The sequence below is a fragment of the Plecotus auritus genome (assembly GCF_963455305.1).
Source record: "Plecotus auritus genome assembly, chromosome: 5".
Classification (NCBI taxonomy): domain Eukaryota; kingdom Metazoa; phylum Chordata; class Mammalia; order Chiroptera; family Vespertilionidae; genus Plecotus; species Plecotus auritus.
The window spans coordinates 76,221,663-76,242,668 of NC_137776.1; the positions used below are offsets into that span (position 1 = coordinate 76,221,663).

Genomic DNA, 21,006 nt, shown 5'->3' on the forward strand with positions numbered 1-21,006 from the left:
AATAACTTCAGTCTCTTCCTTGTCAGCAACATTTTCCTGCCTCCCTTCTTTCTATAGGAAATGTCAATGGTAGACTTTTTCCAGGAGACACGCAGTGACTTAATGCATCTTTCCTTTGGGTTTCAGGTGCCATCACCTGTGCGGCCGACATGTTCAGTTGCCAGGGCTCCCATGCCTGTGTGCCGCGACACTGGCTGTGTGACGGGGAGCGGGACTGCCCGAACGGAAGCGATGAGCTCTCCACAGCGGGCTGCGGTACGGACACGGTGGGGCTGTGTGGGTAGGAAAGCGGCCGCGCATCCTCAGACATTTGCTTCTGGACTGCTCACCATCTCACATTTCTCTCACTTTCTCCCTCCCTGGACTCACAGGTAGTGTCAGGGCTAATGAGGTGGGATGTTCTTCAGAGGGATGTTCTTCAGAGGGATGTTCTTCAGAGCAGTTCAGCAAGCCCTCTGATCCCTTCAAAGCCATTCAAACGTGAACAATTGGGTTACGCATTTTTAAATCGTTTTGATGAACACAGATTTATCATTTTACTTTTGAGATAATGTAGCTCCCTGATATGTGTGTGAGTGCAGTAGGGTTGTTACTTTCTTTTTAGCATCTTCTACTCTGTCCCCCCTCCCCCTCCGTGACAACTTTTAGATTTGCTCAATTCAGATACTCTGTAAATGGCTTCTGTGATCCCAAGTAACTACTGATCAGAAGGTCAGTGAACACCTATTAGCCCTATGGATAGGGTATTAACCCTCAGGTCAGGTAAAAATAGTGTGGATATAGCTGAATGAAGTTGGGGGATCAGAGGTATACCTTTAGAGGTCAGACAATTTACTACATTTCTGACTCTAGGTAACCTCAGGAAACTTTACAGGGAATTATTTAACAATAAAAATTTAGATAAATGCCTTTGCATGATCAAGAAAATGAAGAGACTGAATAGTTATTTGAATGTGGGTTCCAAGGTTGCATAGGGATCTGCTGAGCAATTGATCAAAAACATGGCTGTGAACTCTGCTCATTAAAGTGAATTCTGCCAATCATCACTCCACTGACCTGTCTTTAGGTTTTGAAAACTGTATTTGAAGCCATAATGTAAGTGTGTGTGTATGTGGTATGTGTATAAGGGGAAGAGCTAAAGCAGACAGGAGAAAGAAAACTTTGAGCAGGCCTATGTGCACAGAATCCATGGTACTGTAGAATAATTCACTTTGATCTTGAAACGGATGTATGTGTCTGTAAAGGTCAATGGGGCCGCTGAGGGCTACATAATGAAGGATTACACATCAATTCAGGGATCCAGATGGTCCCAGTATAGTGTTGCTATTGTAACAGTTAACACTCTGGGAGGCATATTAACACTTTGGGCCACATGGGTGCTATTAAGTAAATTATTCTCAAATACAATAAATTGTACTCAAGTGATCTGAAAGTGTTAATGCCAAATAAGCCTCTGTTGCTTAGTGTTTTAAAGTATAATTCATGTATTAGAATTGGCATAATTCACTGGAGTTACATAAGCTGTTGCACATTTCAAAGTTAGAGACGTTATTAGTAACTGAGTTTTACTTTGATTATAATGGGCAAATTTTAATGCTGGTTCTATCCGGCTTTCATATTGTTGTTTTTTTTTTTAAGTAAATTTCTCAAAAATAAATAATACTTGGCTAAATTTATACATATATATATATATATATATATGTATGTATGTATATAGATATATACATATACATATATGTATATATATGTATATATATGTATATATATATATATATATATATATATATATACACAGATATATTTATTTTGCCTAGTCATGTATCTGTTTCAGTCATTACTGAGTTGAAAGCAGAGATTTTCTTTCTTCGAAGAGTTTGAGTCAGCCTTGGGTAGGGAACTGATAGGCATGTAAAAGAATAATTATAATACCTCAAGTGTTAGAAAAGTCTTATATAATAAAAGCCTAATATGCAAATTGTCCCCCTGAGCAGGAGTTTGACTGCTCACTATGATGTGCGCTGACCACAGGGGGTGGTGTAGAACATGGCGGGCATCAGCAACGTGCTGCAACCTCTCTCTGGCTATCTGGGTGTGGGGGTGATGGGGACGGAGGTACGTGAGAATGTGGGGTGTCCACCAAGCTCGCTCTCACTCTCCCCACTACCCTCCCCCGAGAGGCCAGGGCTTGCGCGTCGGGGAAGCCCCTGTGCTCAGGTGCCAGGCAGCCATGAGGAGCCCGCCCCGCACCCTCGAAGCCTCTTTCGGGTGAGCCAGGCCACAGCCACTGGGACCGCAGGGGCCAGTTGGGCTCCCTGTGGGTTCACGCAGGAGCCGGTCTGCAAGGCTGGCTGGGAGAGAACACACTGCCCGCCAAGCTTCCATGCATTGCCACTGGGCAGCGCAGAGGTCCACGCTGCGCCACAGCCCACGGTGTCCGGCAGTGCTCACCACATCTCTGCGTGGGGACTCAGGCTCTGTGACTCAGGTGGAGGGGGGCAGGCGGAGGCCCAGGGTCCCAGGTGCTGCCCAGGGCCCAGAGGTCAGCTGGGACCTGCCCTTCCATGCTAGGTGCTTGTACTTCGATCATCTGCCAGGCCTAGGGATCACACCTGTGCATGAATTTCGTGCACCGGGCATCTAGTATATCTATAAAAGATACTAGGTCATCGCAAAGAAATATATATAAAAGCCTAGAAATTGCATGGAAGGACTTCAAGAAAAAAGCAAAGCTATAATCTGAGTCATAAAGTTCAAAGAGAAGAAAGAGTTGTTCTAGATTGAGGAAGGTGCCTCTTAAGACATAGAAGAGAAAGGTTGAAAGGCATCTAGACTTTTTCAAGTGTTCATTATATGTCCATTATTTTTGGTGGGTGCTTTTATTTACATGATTGAATTCTCACAATATCTCAGTGAAGTGTTTTGGGGGATCTTCCAAAAATAATTGTCAGATAGAAATTCAAAGAGCATGTAGGAATTTGAGTACATAACATGAGCTGATCGGCTTCGTACAATTTACCTAGTTCTTCCAAGAAATTTATTAGATAGGTTTTATTATCTTCATTAAATGCAAAAAGAAACAGATGCACAGTCCAGAGGGTGTGGGTCAATGGTTGAGCATCAACCCTGAACCAGGAGGTCACAGTTGATTCTCAGTCAGGGCACATGTTGGAGTTCTGGGCTTGATCCCCAGTAGGGGACATGCAGGAGGCAGCTGATCAATGATTCTCTCTCATCATTGATATTTCTATCTCTCACTCTCCCTTCCTCTCTTTAAAAAAAAAGAGAAAGAAAAGAAAAAGAAACAGATGCACAAAGAAGATAAATAGCTTTCTCAAGATACAAATGTAAGCAGAGTGACTTTTTGCAAAGCCTTCCTCTTTCCTGTATATGACGATAAGAATTAAGATATAATCAACATATAACATGGTGTTAGTTTTAGGTATATAACATGATTTGATATGTGCATATTTTGTGAAATGATAACCACAGTAAGATAGTGAACACTCATTATAATGCAGATTATTGACATTGGAAATATCTCAAACCTTGAATTTTATCATAGCATTTATCCTTTAAATGTAAGGAAATGTAATTAAAAAATGTTTATATGATCCCTTCAAACCCCTATGATTCCATGCACATGATATCAAAATTTACTTCATCTGCACAAATTGCCATTTTTTGAACATCTGCTGAAATTTTAAAGCCCATTTTGATCAATCATTTTTCCCACTGGTAAGGGCCTTTGCTAGACAGGGCACAACTTTCATGGGTCACTTTTCTTAAAGGATTGATATTTTGTTTCCTAATTTCATGTGATACTTGTGGTTGTCCTCATCACACCATAAGTATTAACCTATTTTAACTCTTAAAGTCACCTATTTTATTTTCTTCTGAAAAAGGACCTTTTGACTATTTTTTTTTCACTTTTTAATGAGCATTGGCACTTGTTAGTCTTTTCAGGTTCATTTTTTGACAAATAAAGCAAGTTTTTATCCCTTTACTAGCATTGGTACAGAAGAGAGAAAAACTCAGCCACATTATTACACTTGATTAACTTTTTACATTTTTATTTATTTATTTATTTTAATCTTTATTGTTAAATCACATATGAACCTTTGGATTCCACCTTTAGCAAACTTACAAATTGCTCAAAGGCCTGAACTTTTGGGTTCACTCTAGAACAGTTGAGTGCATTAATACTATAACTTTGAATTACATATCTATTTATATTTATATATTCTAATATATTAATAAATGTGTATTAATATATGTCATTAATTTATCTGATATGTTGAATATTTTGTAAAGTTTCATTTCTAAATAACTATGAATTACTGAGTATAACAGCAAAGATTCTCTAAGCTCTTAAGGTAGGGGAAGATAAAATAAGAACTCATCTAACTTTGGTTTTTGTGATGTCTTTCTTAGCTCCCAATAATACGTGTGATGAGAACACTTTCATGTGCCATAATAAAGTATGCATTCCCAAGCATTTTGTTTGTGACCATGATGATGACTGTGGAGATGGCTCTGATGAGTCTCAGCAGTGTGGTAAGTGTACCTAAACTTCTCCTGGAAACAGCCTCCAGCCCAAATCAGTATTTCAAAATAACTCAAAGAATATTAAATAAATAACAAATACAAAAATGCACATTCATTAACATCATTAAAGTCATTTAAATTCAGTAATACACAGACATCCCATATGTAACCTCTTTAAACTCTACAATAATTTTACATTTACTTGGAAGTCATACCTTCTTGTAGAGTGTATTCTTATCAGGAACTACACCAAAAAATGTTTCTAAAAATATATTTGGTTTTGCATACTTTGAAGTACACAAAGATAATATGCTGCCATCTATCTAGTTCATTCTTACAGCCAAATCAAATATCTAAGTGAGAAAGGAAAGTGCAATTCACAACTACCAGGATAAGTGGATACTGAGCATTTTCCTTTCAACTTATCTTATTTACACATGTACTAGTATTTATTTCTTAAGGTGTAATATTACGATGAGATCTATCTGTTCACTACATTTATAAAGTAATAAGATAAATATATATGTAGTGAAAAGATAAATCTATAATAACATTATATATATAAATAAAATGTCAATACAAATACATATATAACTTTTTTCTTTTTTTTCCTCTTTTTATTGATTAAGGTATTACATATGTGTCCTTATCCCCTCATTGCCCCCCCAACCCCACTCATGCCCTCACTCCCCTGGTGTCTGTGTCCATTGGTTAGGCTTATATGCATGCATACAAGTCCTTTGGTTGATCTCTCCCCCTTACCCCCACCCTCCCCTACCTTCCCTCTGAGGTTTGAGCATCTGATCAATGCTTCTCTGTCTCTAGATCTGCTTTTGTTCATCAGTTTATGTTGTTCATTATAATCCGCAAATTAGTGAGATCATGTGATATTTATCTTTCTCTGACTGATGTATTTCACTTAGCATAATGCTCTCCAGCTCCATCTATGCTGTTGCAAATGGTAGGAGTTCCTTCCTTTTTACAGCAGCATAGTATTCCATTGTGTAGATGTACCACAGTTTTCTAATCCACTTATCTGCTGGTGGACACTTAGGCTGTTTCCAAATCTTAGCTATGGTAAATTGTGCTGCTATGAACATAGGGGTGTGTATATCTTTTCTGATTGGTGTTTCTAGTTTCTTGGGATATATTCCTAGAAGTGAGTGGGATCACTGGGTCAAATTGGAGTTCCATTTTTAATTTTTTGAGGAAACTCCATACTGTCTTCCACAGTGGCTGCACCAGTCTGTATTCCCACCAACAGTGCATGAGGGTTCCTTTTTCTCCGCATCCTCTCCAGCACTTGTTGTTTGTTGATTTGTTGATGATAGCCATTCTGACAGGTGTGAGATGGTACCGCATTGTCATTTTGATTTGCATCTCTCGGATGATTAGTGACCTTGAGCAGGTTTTCATATGTCTCTTGGCCTTCCTTATGTCCTCTTTCATAAACTATCTATTTAGGTCCGTTGTCCATTTTCTGATTGTGTTGCTTATCTACCTTTTGTTAAGTTGTATGAGTTCCCTGTAAATGTTGGAGATTAAACTCTTATTGGTGATAACATTGGCAAATATGTTCTTCCATGCAGTGGGTTTTCTTGTTATTTTGTTGATGGTTTCTTTTGCTGTACAGAAGCTTTTTAATTTGATGTAGTCCCATTTGTTTATTTCTCTTTTGTTTTTATTGCCCTAGGAGCTGTATCAGTGAAGATATTGTTTTGGCATATGTCTGAGATTTTGCTGCCTGTGGATTCCTCTAATATTTTTATGGTTTTCCATCTTATGTTTAAGTCCTTTATCCATTTTGGGTTTATTTTTGTGTATGGTGTAAGTTAGTGGTCTAGTTTCATTTTTTTTTGCATATATCTGTCCAAATTTCCCAACACCATTTGTTGAAGAGACTGTCTTGACTCCATTGTATGACTCCATACATAACTTTTGAGGAAAAAATCAGTATATTAAAAATTCCCAGTTGAAGTTGTAATCTTATGTAAACCTGTTATTTTGGTAAAATATTTAAATGTCTACCAGAATAAATACAAAACGGGAAGCCATGAAATCCACATACATCCACCAAAGGCAGTCTATTTAGTGCCTCCTTTGTCCTGCCTGTTCAGTGTCTACAACCTTGGTCTTCAATATGAGTCTCTTTGAATTCAGTGGATATCAGTTTTTATGGCACCATTAAGTCATAGATCCAATGTGATATTTTAAAAGTTACACTATAATTTAAGATTTAATTCTGTATGTCTGATTGAATATATTTCCTTTGCTGGATACTATATTTGGTTGATATGGTAATGAATGAGACAGAGGCCCCACTAGGAAAACTCACCAAAAAATCAGAAATATAATATAGTATAACATACATTGTCAGGTAGGAATAAGTATCACAATACATGAAATCAGAGCTGAGAAAATGATTTTTTAAAAGCACTGAAGAAGCAGGGACTGTTAGTGAGAGGAAATCCTGTTTAGATGCTACGGACTAGAATATGACATGGTGGCTAAGCATGGACCCTACAGCCAGACAGCCTGGTCCAAATTCTGGCTCTGCCACTTACTAGCTATGTGACATGGTAAAGTTATTTCACCTCCCAGTGTCTCAATTTCCTCATCTGTAAGAAATGATAATAGCATTGCTAAACTCGGAGGTCCCATAAGAAAATGAAATGAGTTAGTGTTTCAAAGTGCTTAGAGTAGTTCTGGAAACACAGAGCAAATTCTGTATACGTTTACAAAGATTTGCAAATTTTAATAATTGAGGAGTAGCAATTAATTTTGTGTGAGGTAAGTTGAAACCAGAAAATTAGGTTGAAATTAGATCCGAAAAATTCTGAAAAATAATATTAAATAATTTGCATTTAATTATTTTGTCTCTCAGTGGTCAGAACACATTTTGAAACAGAGGGATGTCTCAGTCAAATTTATGTTTTAGGACCATCTTTTCCAGCAGAGTGGATGAAATGCTGCCATGGGAAAGGGGAACAGTAGTAGTTAGTAGGTGGTTGCAATCGTTCTGATGTTTAATGATGTGATTCTGAACCAGGGAAGAAACAGTGGGATGGAAAGTGCAGAGGGGGATCAGAATTAATTTACAGTTAGATATGGATAAATGAGTATTTCTAACTTGACGACTTGATAGGTGGTGGTGTTAATTCGCTTTGGAACATAGGAGTTTAAGGGCTAGTTTTCATGGTGCAGAAGAAAGATCTAACAAAAAATAATTTTTTTTTATATTATGAAAATTAAATGTTAATCAGTTAATCACATGTAGTGAATATCTGAAAATTTGGTTCTAAAGACCAGAACTGTGATCTGGACAAATAATGTTAATTCAGTGACCATCAGCATAAAGGTGATACTTAAATATGATAAAGAATTATTTAAATTTTATTTTTTACATGTTTCTGCAGTTTCCAAAATATCTACAATGAATGCATATTGCTTTTTTTAAAATTTAAAGACAAAGTCTTATAAAATCTAGGGTTTGATCACAGCTTCACCATTTATGTAAACCCAGCTAGATCACTCTACCTTCTTCATCCGTCTTCATTTACAAGTTCCCACCATCCCAGTTATACTTTTTGGAGGCAGGTATATAGTGTGGTTAATAGTTTCAAAAAAATAATAAAAGGATTACACACATTTTAAAAAATATGGCCTGGCTGGTGTTTCTTAGTGGTTGAGTATTGACCTCTGAACTAGGAGTTCACGGTTTGATTCCTGATTGAGGCAAATGCCTAGATTGAAGGCTGGGTCCCCTGTGGGTGGTTTGCAGTAGACAGCTAATCAATGAATCTCTCTCATAATTGATGTTTTGTATTTCTCCCTCTTCCTTCCTCTCTGAAATCAGTAAAAAAACAAAAAACAAAAAAAACACAAAAAAATACATATATATATATATATATATATATATATATATATATATATATAAAGAATGAATATACTCAACACTGTAGAGAGGAAAAGAGAGATGAGAGATAGCAGTAGACTGAAGATTGAAGTTAGGACTTTACCTACAACACTTTGGGGTGGGACAGTAGAGGACTTCATACAGAAATAGGGAAAAACCGGAACTGGGAAAGCAGTTAGAGAGATGCCTGGATTTCCAAGGTAGTGTGGTCAAGGATGTCAAAGGCTACAAGTAAATAAAGTAGATAAGAGTATGATACACCTTTGAATTTGACACTTGTCACCTGGTGTCTTAGCTCTGAGGAATTTCAGAATGTAGATGTTAATGAATCAAAGAAGAACTGGAGGAAAGTAAGTGAAAGTGAAAGAGAGATGTGTTGCTAAGAGTCATTTCAATGGACCTTTATTGTTTTGGGGCTGGGAGAAACTTGAATAGATATAATAACACAAAAGGAGGAACTATTGCCCAGGGAGAGGGAGGGAAAAACATTAAGGAAGTTGGGGATAGTTAGACTATCTACTTTTGCCATTCAAAGTGGTAAACATCTCAAGTGATCATTGTTGAATTAGTTTTTTATTAGAAATTTATTTACTTTTTAAAACAATAAAAATCTTATTTTCTCTCTCCAAAAATAGACTATTTGCTTAGATTTAACAGAAAGTTTATAATAGAAATGACAGGTTTCACTATTAACAAATTTTGCGAAAAATCTAATTTAAAACTTGGTAACATTCACAATTAAAATAATTTTACTCACAATCAGGCATAGATATGAACATTAACAACTGATGGGCTGATATTGTGATTTTAATAAAACTTTTCAATGCACCTAAGAATCAATATATAATTACAATACTTCTTATACTTATTGCTCTATAATTGGCTTTTCATTTTCCTTATCTAAACAATTTATTTACACTTTGAATGCTGATTCACAAACTTAAACATGACATTACAGCTTCTGAGAAGTATCGTTATAACTCAGAATCAGTTCATCCATAAGCTCTAGTACTACATTTAACCAAGCTTGGTCTTAAAGATAATTCTAATAGCTTCCATTCTGTTTTTCATTCTAAGGGAACTCTTTAGAATATAGATAATAGGTGAACAGAGATGGTATACTGGAGTCCCGCGTTCTTGTTTTCTCACCTAGAAATAGTAACAGTGCTTTGTTTCTGGACTTCTGTCCTACTTCTCAACCACAAATATTTCTTGCAAGTATGACCACTGTCCCAGATAGAAATAGAAACATTTCCCATAGGAGGCCTTGGTAATCCACATGGTTAATTAGTTTTAGTGTAGATTAGAGGTTGCAATTCTAAATAATGTTTGTCATAGCCCTAACTGGTTTGGCTGAGTGGATAGAGCGTCAGCCTCTGGACTGAAGCGTCCCTGGGTTTAATTCCAGTCAAGGGCATTTACCTTGGTTGAGGGCTCTGTCCCTGATAAGGGTGTGCAGGAGGCAGCTGATCGATGTTTCTCTCACATCAATGTTTCTAACTCTCTTTCCCTCTCCCTTTATCTCTGTAAAATAAATAAATAAATGAATAAATAGATAAATAAATATCAATAAAATATGAATAATGTTCATTATATAAATAATATAAATTAGAATCTTTATTTCCTTGTCTCTAGAATACCGACCATGTAATGCAGAAGAATTCAGTTGTGCTGATGGACGATGTCTTTTAAATACGCAATGGCAGTGTGATGGAGACTTTGACTGCCCTGACCATTCTGATGAAGCACCTTTAAACCCCAAGTGCAAAAGTGCAGGTACAGAAAACATATGAAGCTGGGCTTATTCAAAGTCTGTCTTTTTTTAAAAATGGCAAAATTGTGACTCTGATTTGCTTAGTATGGTAGTCAAAAAAAGGAAATGCAAATCACTAAGCACTGATGTATCTAGTGACACTATACAGGATCTAATAATGTTTTGAAGCTAGTTTTAGAAATTTAGCATGTGCTAAAAACATGAAGATTTCAGGCAATGAACCTGATGAATCCATCACCCTGCCCCTTCAAAAAGGTCACCTTTTCTTAATACATTATTTTATGTGAATAAAGTTTCCCTGCTAAACTTCAAAAATTCAAACATAAAAGAAGTTGAGATTTACTTAGAGAAAGTCTGTGTTATTCATATTTAGGCAAAATAAAATAATTTGCATATTAACTAAATATATGCATAGCCAAACTTGGTCAATTGATAATTTCACTATTCTTTACTAAATACATAGTCATATTTTAAAAATATATTTGTATTGATTTCAGAGAGGAAGGAAGAGAGAGAGAGAGGTAGAAACATCAATGAGAGAAAATCATTGATTGACTGCCTCTTGCATGCCCCCAACTTGGGACTGAGCCCACAACCATGCATGTGCCCTGACTGGGAATCGAACCAGTGACGTCTTGGTTCATAGGTCAAAGCTCAACCACCAAGGCACACCTGGCCATAGTCATGTATTTTAAAATAAAAACTACTCATGTAGTTTGCATGTTAATAAGCTTTTTTTTTATCATGTTAAATTATGAGTAACATTCAAATCATCAGGAATAAAGTAGCTTGTAAAATCTGGACTTCTTTCTGTGGCTATATATGGAACAACTATTATTCACTATAAATGTCTTTTTTATGCCCTTATTTTAAAATATCAATGTTATATTTCCAAGATAAAAAAAAAATAGGAATATCTACCTATTCTGGATTCATAATTTTTAGTGACATTTAATTTCACAGAGACCTATGGCTTGAGGGAAATGTCAAACTATCATTACACTTTGATCTCAATTGTCTCAATATAGATGAAGACAGAAATATTCCATTAATTTTACTATAGATGCATTAAAAAAAAAAACACTTTCTTAATGATTTTTAGAGAGGGAGGAAAGGAGAGGGAGAGAAAGATAGAAACATCACGTGAGAGCAAAACATTGATTGGCTGCCTCCTTTATGCTCCCTACTGGGGATCAAACCCACAACTCCAGCATGTACCTTGACTGTGAATTGAACTGGCAACCTTTTGGTGCATGGGACAATGTCCAACCAACTGAGTCACGCTGGCCAGGGCTATAAACACTTACCTTGATTGTTAATTTTCATGATAAAGCAATGTTCAGGGGGTTGAGCAAAAGTGCAGTTTGCTTTTGGTTTTCTATATTGTGTGTGTAAATAGAAAGCATTTTACATGTACATATATTCACTATTATTTTAGACAGATAAGTTATCATATTTGTGAATGTTTTCAACAACTGTAGTATAAAAACAATGGCATGCCCTTTATATTCCATTCATTTTATTTTCTTTTTCCAGAACAGTCATGCAACAGTTCATTTTTTATGTGCAAAAATGGCAGGTGCATTCCCAGTGGAGGTCTTTGTGACAATAAGGATGACTGTGGCGATGGCTCAGATGAGAAAAACTGCCATATAAATGAATGTTTGAGTAAGAAAGTCAGTGGATGTTCTCAAGATTGCCAGGACCTCCCAGTTGGTTACAAGGTTGGTATTCATCAAAAATAGCAAATCATTGGGTACATTAGAATTTGATTAGGCAAAAATTAAAAAAGAATTAAAAAAAGAAAGACTCATTGACACAGACAACAGTATGGTCATTGCCAGAGGGGAGGAGGTGTGGGGGAGGTAGAAGAAGGCAAATGGGGGATAAATGATGATGGAAGGAGACCTGACCTGGGGCGGTAAACCTATAATACAATATACAGATGATGTGTTATAGAACTGTATGCCTGAAACCGGTATCATTTTATTAACCAACTAGAGGCCCAGTGCATGAAATTTGTGTAAGGGAGGCCTGGGGCAGGGCGGGGGGGGGGTGTCTCAGCCAAGCCTGCACCCTTTCACAGTCCATGAGCCTTCAGGGGATGTCTGACTACATTTTTAAAAAATCACCCTGTACTTAATTTTCTTACTAACTCTTTCTTTTAAACTCCCCTCACTTTCACATTCTGTTTCTTTTTTTTATTTAACTATTTTCCTGACCTCACCCCATTTTAGCATCCTTCTCTTTCCTGCTTTCTTTCCCTCCCTCCCTCCTCCATTCTCTCCCTTCATTCCCTGTGTCTGTCTCCTTCTTACTCTTCCCACCCTCTCCCACATTCTCCTTTCCCTTGTAAGCCTGAACCCTGCCTCCCTCCCTCCTTCCCTATTATTACCCCCCCGCCCCGCCATGTTCACTGGTTTCTCTTTTAAACCTTCCCCTTTAATCTCTGGGACCTGCTTCCAGCCCCACCTGAGCAACTTTGATAATAAAGCTTCCTTTTGGGGGTGCGTTAACCCCCAGCCCAGGGCCCAGCCCTGGCCAGGCCTTCGCCACCCCCCCTTGCCCGCCTCTCTGCTGCCATCCTCCTTCAATTCCTTGCCTGGGACACCCCAACTTCTAGTCAACAAAGTACTCTTAACACACCACCAACCAGTGTCTTTGGGGTCCAGCCCTTGGGGAAGAAAAGAGTACCCTCCTTAGTTTCCAACTCCACCCCAGCTAAGCTGCGCCTCCCCTCCAAGTGCGAGCACCCGGCCCAGCGAGGGTGGCCAAGGCCCGCATAGCCCAGGCACTGCTGCGGTGAAGCAGGAGTGCCTCTGCCTGGAAGGCCTCGGACCATCCACCCCTCCGTCCCAGGACCCTTGGGCACCTCCCCAACAATGGCCCGCGCTGGGGGCCACTGCCCTCCACCTATGTCTGGGTGGGGCTCTCCGCTCCGCTTCGCCTGCGCCCCACCCCTCGCCAGGCACACCTGCTCTGCCCCCCACTGAGGTCGCCACCCTCTCCCGCGTGCAGCCCCGTGTTTCCTTCCCTTTTCCATTCCTGCATGTTTTTCTTGTTCCCTTTCTGTATTTCTGTTTCTCCTCTCGGCTGTCTGCATGCAGGCCTGCCTTCCTCTCCCTCTCCTTTCTTATCCCCTCCTATCATATCCTATCCTACCTACCCCGGGCCTCGCAGCGGCCTGACCCTGGGGTGGTGACACAGCCTGCTGATCGGTTGTTATGTGACAGCGTCCCAACCAATTTGCATATTGCCTCTTTATTATGTAGTATTTCACCCAAGTAAATTCAATTAAAAAATAATTTGGGGGTAATGAAAACTTTTTAATCCAATATAGCTGTAAAATGTAAAAGGCATCAAAACACTGTTAGGGCTCTGGCCAATGTGGCTCCATTGTTAGAGCTTCAGCCTACACACCAAGGGGTTAAGGCTTCAATTCCCAGTCAAGGACACATACCTGGCTGCACTTTTGACCCCTGGCTCCACTTAGGGTGCCTGCAGGAGGCAACCAATTGATGTCTCTCTCTCACATCAATGTTTCTCTCTCTCTTTCTCTCTCTCCCTTCCTCTCTTCTGCACACCCTTCCACTCTTTCTAAAAATCAATGGGAAAAATATCTTCGGGTGAGGATTGACAACAACAATATATATATATGTGTATATATATATATATATATATATATATATATATATATATGTATATGTGTATATATATGTGTGTGTGTGTGTGTGTCTGTGTGTGTGTGTGTATGTGTGTGCAAAATTATTTAAATGGAGAGTTTCTATATGTGCAACCCATAATAATAATGTGCAATTTTGTGAAAATATACTCAGGAAGACAAAAAAATCAAAATATTTTTCAATATATGCTGAATATAAAGAAAAAAATAAGAAAGAGAAGCTCAGTGTTTAGGAATATTACTGCTATATTAATAGCTGCATTAGATATGTATGTAACTCCTAAGTTCCCATTTCTTCCCTCATCCTCCTTCCCATACATATTTGAAGTTAAATAGGCTAATCATTTATTTACCACAATACTGGAGAATACATTTTTTTTTTCATATGAGCAGGATAGAAAAAACAAAAAAACAGAACACATGAAGTATTAGAACTGAGTGCAGGTACATTAACAAAATAAATCATGCCTGATAGCCTAATTGCTTTCTGTTAGTACCATTTTCCTGAAGAGAGTGTTTCACTGACAAAATTGATGGACAGAAATAGCATTTTAAAGCAGCTACTTCATTCACATTGGAATGGAGGATGCAAAAAAACAAAATATTAAAATTAAAGTTGTGTATTTGGTAAATTGATTGTGTAAATGTGGGAAAGTCTCCGGAGGAGCAATTCATTGGAAATAGTGTTTTTTAACGGAGCACTAGCTCCGTGTGAATCACAATAGGACATGGCTCTTATAAAACACAGGGGGAGTCTAATGGCAGTTAGGGCCATTGCCGAGGTCAGATTTTGTTCTACTGAGTGTTGCACCGATCTGAACATACCTGGGGTACTGTGGACGTGTTTGCGCATGGCACTTTAAGAGGACCATTAACAAATTGTAGTGTATACAAATTTGTACATCCAGAAGCATACGGGGTCTGGAACACACACCTTTGGAAGATGTTTTGCCTGGAACGAAGATGACTAATTAGCTCTATTCAAGTATTTGAAGCACTGGAGTAGGCAGCATATTTACTCTGAGTTGTTTCAAAGGTTGGAATTAGAGTTAGGAGGCAGATTCTGTTCAATATAAGGAAAATTGTTCTAAGATTAAAACTCTTTATATTGGAATTAGCTGCCTTACTTCTCACCACTAAAAGCGGTTCAACTGGGACTAATGCCTTTCTTTAAGGAAGGATGCTAGAGAAAAAATGTGCGCATTTTACAGAAGGCTCATTTTTCCTACCAGCCTTAACATTCTATGACAAGCCAGGTCTTTTTAAGGGTCAATTCAGCCAAATGACCGTGTTGCCATTTTTATCTCTGAATTTCTGGCATTATGATTAATTTAACTACATTGATCAGGATTTTACTTTATATAGATACAATATAAAAACTACAGTAATTAGCCCTGGGCTGGTATCTTATCGTCACTTACAGCATAAGGCTGCAAGTTTGATTCCAGTTGGGGAATGTATGGGAGGCAACTGATCAATGTTTCTCTCTTACATCCATTTTTTTCTCTCTCTCCCTTCTCTCTCTCTAAAATCAATAAGTATGTCCTCAGGTGCGGAAAAAACAAACAAACATAAAACACATACTCACTCAGGAACACTATACTGTAAGTAAAAGGAAAGCAAGACAAAGAGTCCAGATGGCTCTTAATGAGATGATGTGTCAAATAATTAATTTTGTCAGTAAATATTTGAAATCCAATGAAGCATAAAAATATATTAGCTATTTATGTATAATCAATATAGAAATGTTTCCTGGAAAAGCAGGGCATATGTCATAGAAGTATTACAGAAAACTACTTAAAATTTTAAGTCTTAGGTTATAAATAATTATTTAGTTCTGACTATATAATATACACTATAAGTCTATATATCTATAGAATATATATATGTGTGTCATATAATATATATGTCCAAAATGTAAATGTCAAAGTAGGTTTATTTGTGTTTATTCTGTGTGTATTTAAATTTTGTCATAACAATCTTGGAGGCAAAAATCTAAAAATTGTAAAGTATCAATTATAACCTTTTGACATAACATTCAAAATGAGGTTTAATGTTTTTTAAATGCCTGCATATAACAACTATTTTGTGCCCAGAAATGCTATATTTGGAAAATTACTTTTGGTAGCAGTAGATGTCACCCTGAAAAATACGTTAAAGCATACTATTTTAATCACTTTATAAGACTCTTTACACAAAAATGTTCATTTTTCCATACTTTTAAAATATCAGTATTTTTATTTTGACTTCTCTAGAAATGATTTAAGTGAGAATTCTAGTTGAAATAGACACTCTATTTCATAACACAAAAATTATTTGTATATGATACCTGACAGAATTCTGTGAGTAATATTCCTGAATATATACACGTGAAAACCGATGAATAAAATGAAACATCTACTGTGGGAAACAGACCAGTATAAAAATTTAAGGAGCTAAGTTTAGAATCATAAATGAGAAATTTAAGCAAAGGTTCAAGCACATATTTTACATACATATTTACTGATAGGAAATTGAGCAAAAAGCCTATGTACAACAAAATGCTTAACTATTTTGGGTGAAAATGTCAGATGATGGGTTTTTCTTTTTCAGGAAATGGGGAAAACTATACAATAACTTATTTCTCAATACATTATCAGCAGTACATGTCAAGAAATCCTCCACATTCTGCAATAAAATTAAAATTGCTGATGAAAGCAAAAATTAGACCTTATGGAATGTGAACAATTTATATGTTTGCTGTAAAACACATACAATGTATCTATTCAAAAGAGAGTAATAACATTTACTAAAGTAAGAATCTTATTTTGAAGGGAAGGGAAATTTAACATGTGAAAAATAAAAATACTTCTGAGAGAGAAGGAAGTTTTAATGTATACATTAGAAATAAAATAATCAATGTTTGTCAAATATCACATTAAAAACTGCACAGAAATATTCCTGAATGTGATAGGTAAGTTTGGGTTGCTATGTTTCTTTCTTCCAGTTTTATGATCCGTTATGAAAATTGACACAAAGTAGAAAAATTTGAAATAGTCCTCAATGAGGAGGAAAATTAAAATGACATTGTATATATATATAAATCTCACTTTTATAAAAATTGTCTTTTTAAATGAAGGTGAATAAATTTTAAACTGTTATTAATTTCTCATCTCCTATTGTTGAATATGCAAGTGATTATTACTTCTTTTCATTTTGTTCATATAGGTCAGGCTAGCAGAATTTCTCATAGATGTTTATTAATTATTTAAGAGTAAAAATGTTTTTGTTATAACAAGGTTACTGGATTGGGTAGTAAATTATCTTTTTAAATATTTTTATTCAATAAGCAATTAAAAAAACCTTACTGTAAACCTTAAACATCCTAATTCCATTTGTTTATAGAAATGTGTAATGCATTCAATAGCGTTTACCAATTTTACCTTCAGGAAATTAATATTCCATAAATGTGTTTTTATTTAAGCTGTCTATTTGATATAGTAGTTCTATAAGCCTTGACATTAGGCATTCAAAGTGATTTTCAGAAATCCTGTTAAAATTGGGACACTGTTTAAGTTTTTTATAATTTTTGAGAGGGATTCAACATACTTTATGCAACTTCTTTTCACTTGTTCTAAAGTGCCCTTGAATTTAGCACTGCCCTGTATCTGCCTATGGGTCTTCTGGCTTCCTGACCACATGATCAATTACAGGGTCTAATTTCTAGTCCTCCTCAGTGACATCTTGTATCTTGTCAGTTTCTCATTTCAAAAAATATTTAGTTTTTAATAATTGGGGTAACATACAGGGTACCCCAAAAAGTATACACACTTTAATAGCTGATAGCTCCATTGATGTTTCTTTCTCTTCAGATTTAATCCTCTTGCCTTTCTACATCAGGTAGTAAGTTAAGTCTTCTTAATTACTTGGGAAAGAAGTATTGCCACAGCCTAAGATATGAGAAGGACTTACCCAAACTGTCCTTATCATATCTTCTTAGGCTGTGACAATACTACTTTTCAAAGTGTTGCTTTTGCTTTGATTTGCTGGCTTGCTAGTGTGTTTTAGTGATTAAACGCAACACAATCCTTTATTATTGCCTAGGATTGTTAGATAAATATTGGTGAAATTTGTTAAAAATAAAGTGCAAAGAAATTAAAAGGAGTTAGTTCTTGTAAAAGGACTTAGAAAAAGGTATTTATCTTTTGAACAGCTTCAAGTCAAGTTGATGTTTTCCCTCCTAGTAATAAATACCTTCTTGTACTTAAAAAAAATTCTACCCTTCGATTAATTGTTATCTGACTATTTAACAATATGTATATATGTATCTCCTATATTATCCTAAAAATATAAAAAAGCTCTTATGTTACCTTTACCCTTAAATAAATTATCCTTAAATTAAAGTTCTTTCTTAATTCACTGTCCCACACAATACTCACAATTTTCTTTATTCAAAGACCACTAAATAGCCTTGGTAAATGTTAATATGACCATAATCACCTGGCCAATTATATGTTCGTTTTGTATAATTAGAATTTTCATATGCTTCTTGGCAGGGACTGAATAGAGAACGGAAAGACAGTGACCAATCATAGCACCTTATTATTTCCAGGAACTCAAAAACGTATTTAGTATGACATTGTACTCAGAATTGACATGCCAGTTAGTAAATTTTGTAGATCATCCTCAGAAGTTCATGTAGAAGATCATAGAGGTACTGAAGAAAAGATTTGATGACACAAATTTATTTAATAATGATGGAGAAACTATGTTATTATTATTTTCCCAGACAACATCAACATATCTGATTATGGAATCAGACCCAGTTGATAAATATTAATTGATCTTTACTCTGTGTTTAAAAATTACAGACAGCCTCAACTCTCCTCCTGGCTTTATCTAGGCAACTTCACCTTTGTTCTTCTGGGTTTCTCATCAGTTAACTAAGGAAAATAATACTTACCTCATAAATTTTTGTTAGGCTCTAATAAAATAACATGTGATAATGTTAGTAATCTTCAAAGTTCCACATAAGGTTTAATTCTTATGACTGTTAACGTCTTCTAAAAAGACAATATAATGAAACAGAATAGGAATGAAAGTTGACAATTCAGTTCTATTTGTCATTCTCTAGTCACATGGCTATGGTGATATCAGTTAACTTTTATAATCTTCCCAACCTCAGATGTTCAAATGAAGATATTTCAGAGAATATTTTTAACTTTAACTTTATATGATATTTGTAATTCTTATTGAAGTTTAATCTCTGTTTGACAGAAAGATTTGCCATTACCTTTTGTTGGTTCAGTCATGCTAAAGGGGTAGCCAATAAGAAAAGACAGTGACATTGGTATGAATTGATGATGCTTGTTTTTAATTCTGCAGTGCAAATGCTGGCCTGGATTCCAACTGAAGGATGACGGTAAAATGTGTGTAGACGTTGATGAATGCTCTACGGGCTTTCCGTGTAGCCAGCGATGCATCAATACATATGGGACCTACAAGTGCCTCTGTACAGATGGCTATGAAATACAACCTGATAACCCAAATGGCTGCAAATCACTTTCAGGTATCAAATTGAACTTGTCTACTGATCCAACCTCAGTTACACATATGGATCCTGAATTTTATAGCCATTTTATTAAATTCATTCATTCTTGCTATTTCTCAGAAATCAAAATTCTTCCCTACTTACCTTGATCTGGGATCTGTCATTCTGATTTTGTGTTGTCCACATACTGCTCTGTTTCTAATAATATTGCATTATGGTCTTGTGAATTATTAAGGGTTTTTCTTTGTTTTGTTTATATTTTGAGAGTGTTCACAAGTAACAAGAACAGTCTCTAGCATTGCCTCCTGCTGAATCACAGGTTCTTAGGAGCAGGCTTGGCCTCGACCTAAGAGCCTATTGTGACAGTGTTCTTACAGTTTTTTCTGTCTTCCCTACACCACACACACTCACATATGCATGTCAAGGAGAAAATCTAGTCAATAATAGCAACAGTAGCAATGATGACAACAATAATAAATCAGCTATGTAAGATAACTTGAATTTTTCCAGTGATTCAGCAAAATTATTAACTTCTCTTTGTTCCAAATAGTGTGATTGTTTCTAAAGTAGAAAATTCAATAAAACAGGACCATAACTTAAAAATATATTGTAATTTTAGTGGAGATTATCACATATATTAAAATTATACAAAGCAATATATAATAATGACTATTAAAATGGATAAAAAATGGTACATAAGATGTCTCTATCACCCTAACTTTGCTTTGGAGTATAATGAATCAAATAACACGTTATTTCTTTCAAATATACATGCTGGTGACAGCATTTAAAACATTAGATGTTTTCTCATCTACCATGTACTTTCATGAAATAATTACCAGGAATCCTATCTAATAAAAGAGTAATATGCAAATTAACCATCACTCTGCTAGAACCACAAGCCACGCCACCAGCCAATCAGGAGTGAATATGCAAATTAACCCAACCAAGATGGCTGTGGCCACGGAGCGAGCAGGAGGCTTGGGTTTCCCTGGCAATGGAGGAAGCCAAGCTTTGCGCATACCCTGGCAGGTCCAGGCCTCCACTCAAGGCTACAAAGTTTCAATTATAGAAAACAAATAAATCCCAATAAAAATGGCGGCAGCCACGGAACAAGCAGGAGGCTTGGCTCTGCTCAAGGCTACAAAGTTTCAATTATAGAAGATAAATAAATCCCAGATCCCAGGGTCTCCGCTTGGGTCGCCAGGGGGCATGGCCAGCCTGCAAACCACCACAGGCCCCTCACCCAGGAACCCCACGCCCCAAGGGAACCCCCACCCTGATCTGATCCAGGACACCCTTCAGGGCAAACCAGCTGGCCCCCACCCATGCACCAGACCTTTATCCTATCTAATCCTATATAATAAAATAGTAATATGCAAATTGACCATCACTACAACACACAAGATGGCTGCCTCCATGTGGTCAAAGATGGCTGCACCCATGTGGACACAAGATGGCCATCACAAGATGGCCAGCAGGGGAGGGCATTTGGGAGGGACCAGGCCTGCAAGAGAGGGCAGTTGGGCACGATCAAGCCTGCAGGGGAGGGCAGTTAG

At 36.7% G+C, this 21,006-nt stretch overlaps 1 protein-coding gene across 2 annotated transcripts in view; it reads left to right on the forward strand.

Moving 5' to 3' along the window:
• The window catches only part of LRP1B (LDL receptor related protein 1B), a 1,782,191-nt gene that overhangs the window by 1,509,727 nt on the left and 251,458 nt on the right, over positions 1 to 21,006 (forward strand). For both annotated transcript variants that reach the window (XM_080670835.1, XM_080670834.1), the window contains exons 52-56: positions 127 to 255; positions 4,432 to 4,554; positions 10,097 to 10,237; positions 11,772 to 11,959; positions 19,282 to 19,465. In XM_080670835.1, coding sequence (XP_080526961.1) covers positions 127 to 255; positions 4,432 to 4,554; positions 10,097 to 10,237; positions 11,772 to 11,959; positions 19,282 to 19,465 — 765 coding nt within the window. The remainder of the gene's footprint in view (positions 1 to 126; positions 256 to 4,431; positions 4,555 to 10,096; positions 10,238 to 11,771; positions 11,960 to 19,281; positions 19,466 to 21,006) is intronic.